The sequence below is a fragment of the Crassostrea angulata genome, chromosome 3, assembly GCF_025612915.1.
Source record: "Crassostrea angulata isolate pt1a10 chromosome 3, ASM2561291v2, whole genome shotgun sequence".
Classification (NCBI taxonomy): domain Eukaryota; kingdom Metazoa; phylum Mollusca; class Bivalvia; order Ostreida; family Ostreidae; genus Magallana; species Magallana angulata.
In genome coordinates, this window is record NC_069113.1 from 33,818,837 (window position 1) to 33,826,621 (window position 7,785).

At 34.2% G+C, this 7,785-nt stretch overlaps 1 protein-coding gene across 1 annotated transcript; it reads left to right on the top strand.

Annotated features, from left to right (window-relative positions):
• The first annotated feature begins 856 nt into the window (after positions 1-856).
• LOC128177260 (protein fem-1 homolog C-like) lies at positions 857-6,938 on the top strand. Its single transcript, XM_052843906.1, has 2 exons — positions 857-1,635; positions 3,604-6,938. The coding sequence occupies exons 1-2, from the start codon at positions 1,092-1,094 to the stop codon at positions 4,926-4,928; spliced, it is 1,869 nt and encodes a 622-aa protein (XP_052699866.1). The 5' UTR covers positions 857-1,091; the 3' UTR covers positions 4,929-6,938.
• Positions 6,939-7,785: the final 847 nt, after the last annotated feature.

Below are 7,785 nucleotides of genomic sequence, written 5' to 3' on the forward strand. Positions count from 1 at the left end.
TTCGACAGATTCAAAAAAAAAATGTTTACAAATATTCTTTCTTCACTCTTTCCATGGTCCAATGAAACAGACTGCCAGGCAGTGTTGTCTCACTTCCAGATGTTGATTACATGTATTTCAAACTGGAAGTGGGCAAATTGAACCACCTAGCTCAGGCCTTAATTATGCAAAAGTGTTTTTTTTTTTTGTCTTTTAATCGTAAATACTATATTTCTAATCTTATATCTTCACTAAAATATAATAATATTACTGTTTCCTTTTCACTTTATTGAAATTTTGCTGTACTCCACTTTTCCTTTATCTTTTAACCAACAGCACACCCTACCATATGTTTACTTATTCTTTATGATCAGTTCATTAGTTTGTTTAAAAAAATTTAGAAAGGTGTAATTATAAATTATAATATACTTTCTTCTATGATTCATGCGGATTATGAATGTAGCGATCATTGCAGGAAATTTTTTCCTGTAACATCGGATTTTTCATAACCGCATGAATCGCTAATAAAAACCCTCAAAACATTTTATTGTTTTTAGACGCTGACCATATGAGATGCACGAAAGTACCGATATATAGGTTGTTTAATGATTACGTTTATTTTGGATTTTTTCTTGAAGCAGCTTGAATTCTATAAAAAGGATCTTCCTTTAAAAAAAACAACAAACAAACAAAAAACTCTTTCTCCATTGCCCGTTTGAAAACAAAGTTACTTGAATGTTTCAGTTGAAAAATGAAAAAAGAAAAGCTCGAACTTATGGCATATGTACTCCTCATGAGTCGTACGTGTATCAAATCTACATTTTTTGAAAGCACATTTATATTATGAATTTATGAATACATTTTTAAAAGACATTTAACGTTAGGTTAGTGACATTTATGAGTCTCCATAGAATTTATATAGAGTCTTGCGAGTTGTTTCCCTTTGACATGCCACAACAAAAAGCGACCTCTATTAGTTCCTGTCGTCGCCATATTTGTCCACAATATGACACCCGAAGAACCATATCCCTCTGTTTTCCATCATTTTGTCGTCTGACAAAAACAGTTCATTACCCGAAGGTCCTAATATTCAAGACCTTCAATCGAAGGTGATGGAATATCGCAATGTCGTGTACAATGCCGCACGTGATGGCAAAATCAACCGTCTGAAAATCTTCTTGGACCACAAGTCGAAAGATGAAGTCGTCAAACTTGTGCATGCTAAAACCAATGGAGCCACTCCTCTTATCATGGCATGTCGTAATGGACACTTAGATGTCGTCAGATATCTCCTAGAACTATGTAAAGCCGACCTAGAACAAGTAGGATGCGTGACCTTTGATGGGGAAACGATTGAAGGGGCACCCCCTCTATGGTGCGCTGCGGCTGCTGGGCATACCCAGATAGTAAAGTATTTGGTGGAAAAGGGCTCCGGAGTCAACAAAACAACGTTTACCAACTCGACTCCTCTTAGAGCCGCCTGTTTCGATGGCCATATCGAAATTGTCAAGTTTCTAGTAGAGCATAAAGCAGACATTGAAATTGCCAACAGGCATGGTCACACATGTTTGATGATATCCTGTTATAAGGGACATAAAGATATAGCCAAATTTCTTCTGGAACTCGGTGCTGATGTTAACAGAAAGAGTGTTAAAGGTGATTACTGTGTAATTAAATGAATTGATGAAAAAATGTTTCCTTTGTGGGATGGGGTAGGGGGTATTACTTGTCATGGAGGATTGGCTTGCTATCATTACCAAATCTCAAGGCTCTCCCTTAAAAATTTTGTCTGGCAATTCTGCTGTTGAGCTTGTTGTAACTGATATCGTGTTTTTTTCCAACTAGTTTTTGAACATCCTTTTAATCTCAGGGAAGTTTTAATACAATAACAACATGTAGGTTTTAATGAACATGATGAAAAATAAACGACGTCATCAGGATAAATTTAAGTTAACTTATGCATAAGAGAAAATGCAAATTGTATGGTGAAAAATACATGTACAGTGTATATAGAAAGATATATATGATAGAGGTGCAAATTAAAGGCTGTGACCGTCTAATTCAAATTAAGATTATGCCTATGGCATAATAAAGAGAAAAACGTAGGGGCCAATTATAATTTGACAGAGCCAGTGAGTATTGGTAAGACATACAAATATCTAGTTCAAAACTGCCACAAACAAGTTGAAACAACACACGTTGGGGGATCTTTCCCTGTTGGAATGATAGTTTGCGCTATGATTTAATGAATTCATCAGCCCAATATCAAGCCAAGCCAAATATTCACCAAGAGTTGGGGGGGGGGGGGGGTTGTTGTTAATTAGAGTGTTGATAAATTGTTGGTGCTCATTTTTATGTAAAAATTTAATTTTCATGGTGTGAAAAACCAACCACATGTCAGATCAAAATGTTATTTCAATTAAAGACTTTCATTTTACATCTTTTATAAAGTGAAAATCAGAATGAAATTGAATAAAGTGATAGTATGGTCTATGATTATCATAATTATTAAATTTATTATTCGAGTAATTAATGACATAGGCTATAGCATCAAACAAGATGATGTCACAATAGAATGGTGTGTCATTTCAGGGCTCTACATTAACTTTTTTTCCTACTTGTCCATTCGGACAAGTGACCAAAACATTTACTTGTCCGAACTTCAACTTGTCCGAAAAATTTTCAATATTAAAGATCAAATATTGTCAACTTGAAAACTACAGTACTCTATTACTAAAATAAAATCATTTATTGATTACTCTAGCTATAATTAATAACCTGACTTTTTAAATGGAAACTTAAAGTGTCTTTACTATAATTATGTACATGTATTTGTTCTGTATAACAATAAACATGATTTGTCAGCTGTAGTTTTGTCATGGCAAATTACAAGACATTGTAAATTTAGCATCAGGTTTAAAAATACATGTAACTGTTATATTGATTTCTCAACTGTTTTTTAAACTAAACATGGAAAGTCATCATAGTCAATCAATGATGAATGAAACCTAAAATAAGTTACATTTCTTTCCATAATTCTTTATCTTTGCTACCTTTTCTTCCTTTCTTTTTCTTAACATATGTGTTTGGTACTTTGTAAGAACTAAGATCCACACCTTGAAAGTTGTTTGAAATTAGTAAACTTCAATCCCGATCAAGAGTAGCTCAATTGCATTGCAATTTGATGTTGGGATATTAGAAATAACTAATCGATAAACTTATAACAAGACTACGGATAAACTTATCACAAAACTTTCTTTTCTTTTTTAAATGTTGGAGACTTCTTTACATAAAAAATGCACTTGTCCAGTCGGACAAGTGGCCAGCAATATTCACTTTTCCGCATATTTTTTTAACTGGTACCGGACAAGCGTTAATGTCGAGCACTGCATTTGAAGTATCCTCACCTGTAGCCTATATAGACATCTGGTTTAATAGGAATTTAATCCTTATTCAAATGTTTTATTAAACTTGAAATTATGTGTACACGGAAATATTTCCTGATATCTATATATTCGTACATATACATAAAAGGCTCAAATGAAGTACTCAGAACATCCATACCATAGAATTTGTGATGATTTTTTAATTTTCATTATTCAATATTGTTAAACATATTTGTAGGCAACACAGCTCTGCATGATTGTGCCGAGTCAGGAAGCTTGGATATTATGAAGATGCTGCTCAAATTCAATGCAAGAATGGAAAAAGATGCGTACGGTATGACTCCTTTACTAGCGGCCAGTGTGGCAGGATATTCCAAGATTGTGGAGTACTTAATCACCAGGCAAGATTCTGAAAGGCAAGAAAAAATCGACGCACTAGAGCTTCTAGGAGCCACTTATGTGGATAAAAAGAGAGACATGTTAGGCGCTATTAGTTTCTGGAGATCTGCAATGGAGGAGAGATATGCTAGCCCTCATTCCCCAGTGCCCAAACCCCCATCTGGTTCTGAAGTTGCTGCATACGAAAATGCAAAAGAAGTGGTGTCATTAGAACAACTAGATGAACTCGCATCTGATCCTGATAATATGAGGATGCAAGCACTGCTAGTTCGTGAGAGGATTTTAGGTCCTGCCCATCCTGATACCTCATACTACATAAGATATCGAGGAGCCCTTTACGCGGATATGGGAAATTTCGATCGCTGCATAATGCTATGGATGTATGCCTTAGACATGCAGCAGAGTGTGCTGGAAGCTCTCAGTCCAATGACTCAGAGCAGTTTTCTGTCTTTCGCTGAACTGTTTTCCTTCATGACGACGGAGTGGAGAAACCGACCTGCTCACCCCGTGGCGTTTCGAGACATCATGGATGTTTTACTGCGTGCTATCAAAGAACTAGACCAAGGTCAAAACCACCTGATGAAAGTGGCAATACCTGAACGGGATCTTAGTCACTTCAACAAACTACTCATCATAATAATGCATATTCTGTGTCTGATGTGTCGACTTCAGAAATCGTTGAAACCAGAGGAAGAACATGAACTGAAGCAAGTTGTGTACAAACTTGTACAGATGAATCCACGTGGCACCAAAGGCTACACCCCTCTCCACCTCGCCTGTTCAAAAGATACCACCAACGTTGGAAGATATCCAGTCTGTTCTTTCCCTTCAGCAGAAGTAGCTCAACTTCTGATCGAGGTTGGCGCCAATGTGAATGCTGTTGACGTTGATAAGAATTCTCCGCTGCACATTGCTGCAGCCAATCGGCCGTGTCGGTCGGAAGTGATCCGTACCTTGTTGAAAAATGGTTCTCATCTGGACATGTGTAACGGTGACAGAAAAACTGCTATGCAATTGATACGTGGAATGAGTATTAATGACATAGTTTCGCCACTGAATTATTTATCCCTTCAGTGTTTGTCTGCCCGCAAAATAGTCAAATGTAATATTCCCTATAAAGGTCATATTCCTCAGAAGTTGGAGTCCTTTATAATGATGCATTGATGACAGTGATGTCAGTTAGAAAGAAGAATTGTTTATGTTAGAAAAATATTGTTTGAAAAATGAGCAAGGAGTTGGAACACATCAATAAATCTGTTGATACCTGAAACACCTGTAACTATCTTGTTGAAAGATTTTTTGTTTTACTTGAAAGCACCAATAGTAATACAATGTATTGTATGATTTAGAATTTAAACATGTTAAAACAAATTACACCAAAATCAATGAAAAGTTGAAAACACTGAATGTTATTGATTATTTAGGATTAAATGGTTTTAGTAGCCAAATGTCAGTTACGAACTTGCATTGGAATGCTCTCTGTAGATTAAAGAAGATGGAAATCATTATTCAAATTTAATTTAAGTTTACATACAATTGTGCTGTTTTATGCTGTTTTTTGTTTGTTTTTGGTTAGAAAATCAAAATGAATACAAAATCATTCCATCTGAATGCATGAAGTGATGCATGCACATCTTGTTGATTTTGTGTGCCCTGTGTGTATTTTCCGTTTTGCTCATTTAAAAAATAAATTAATCATAATTATTATGACAGTTTTGGAATATCCCTATTATTTTGGGTCAGTATAAATTGATTGTAATGTTTTTTGGTCAGAGATTTGTCAATGGAAGAATTCTCAATGAAATTTAATGTTATAAATACGAACGTTTCCTGATTAAAGCTTAAAATGGACATTAACAAATGTACAAAAATGTTATGGGGAAAATTAAAAATCAAACATTTTTTTTTTTGAGAAAAATTTGCCAAAGCTTTGTGCTGTGCTTTTGACAAAAGTTTAACTCCTTGGAATTTAAAATAAGAATGTGGTATAGATATTTTAAAATATTTAATATTCATATCAATGGATGACTAATAAGAACTTTTAATCTGAAATCATCTTTTATTATAACTGGGCCTCCAACTTTGCTTAGGCAATTTTAATATCATAAGATGGGAAATAATTAAAAAATTAATTAAGTCAGTCACATCCTCATGATGTTTTTCATACCACTGTACTAGCAGTCACTATGGGTTGTTCGGTCTTCATCTCTTTGATTTTTGTTGTGTTTGATTAGATTTGATTCTTTGGAGACTTGGCTTTCTTTAAAGACAGTAGTTGAATTTTGATGTCCAATGCAACAGCAAAGAAAAAGATTGTAAAACACAGGTGTTGAATATTGAACTTTTGGAATTCATATTAAGATAATTTTTTTTTAGGATATGTGTGCAAGATTATCCAGTTTGTAAGGAATGCAAATCCATTGTACCTACATGAATATTTATATACATGTATATAGAATATCCATTTCAAGTATGGAATGTCATCAATATTCATATATGTTGGAATATGATTAAACTTGCAGTCTGTGATAATATAGGAGTAATCAGAGCAGAAGGCACTGTTCCTGCAACCGAGTTAAATTTTTTGTTTGGTATTTGTTATATGGCGACATTTTTGACAGGATGTATTTTATGCCATTTATAAACCATGTTTTCCAATACTGTGCTTTTTCACCTGAGCTATTTATTACAAACAATGTGTATCTAGCCATGTAAAGATGCATAAATTGCATGTGTAGCAATTACTTTATGGATGGGTCAAGTGGCATCAAAGTGGAAAACATGTGTTTTTGTTTTATGTTAGGAAAAGTTGCTAATCCTGTTGAAACATTACATTTCTGTATAATTTTGTGCCTCACAAAATCTTTCATATCACAATAAATGTGTTGAAATCCTTATATTTTCTATTCTAATTTGAGATTTTTTTCAAACCTAAATTACAAATGAATGATTCTATTAGAGCAGGGCAAGGCACATTGCCAAAAATGCAGAATACATGTATTAAAATTTAACTTTTCTCGTATATTCTTTTTTTGGGGGTCAAGAATTAACAATACGAAATAGGATGGATACAAGTGGTCAACATGGGAAATTAGCAACTGTTCTTTATCGATAATATATCCTTGTGTGCTTGAGTATCACTTCAACATGCCAATAAAGAAATACTATACCTTTGTTGTTTGTCAGGAATTCTCTATTGTTGTCTTTTAGTCTTTAAAATTATAAAGAACCCTATACATGTGTCTTGCAACAAAGATATATGTACATGTACTTTGTGCTTTTGTCATTTTTGTAGCATATTTCAATAGCTCTCCGGAAATATTTGCTACATAGTACTCTGTGATCCTACATATCTACATTGGTTGGAACACCCCCCCCCCCTTTTCTCTGGGACATGATTTAAAAAGAAAACCTTAAATGCTTTTTTAATAAGGCAGTATTTTCTATATCTAAATAATGTGATTATCTAAGATATTCTTTAGAAATCCCTTAATTGAAAGACTTTCGTACAACGAATATATTTTGTTTGGTCAAATATCATAAAAGAAATTCTGTACCAGTGAAAGTATTTCGTTAATGACTTACTTTTACCCCAGTTAATATCGTCAGGTGTCACATACCACCTTAACTAGCATTGAATTGTACACTTATTGATACCGTATGCATCGATTGGAACCCCTCCCCCCTTTCACATATCGCTGGATCCGTTTCTGTGTATATTCTACACACAGTGTAAAAATATTGCTATAGCAGAATTCCTAGAGGAAGATTTTTGAACATCCTACCTTCAATTTTACTACGCTTTTCTTCCTTGAAAGACGGTTTTGTCCTTAAGCTGAACTTGAAGGTCGCTCACCGAAAGACAGTTTGGTTAGAATCGGTGGAAGTGAAAAGAAGGAAAGACATTTTGCACATCTTTTTTTTTAAATCAAAAATTAAAGACCAACGAAGCCCAAGGGTCTCTACGTAATATGACATTGGTTTAAAAATAAAAGAAATAAGAAGAATGACATTTACCACA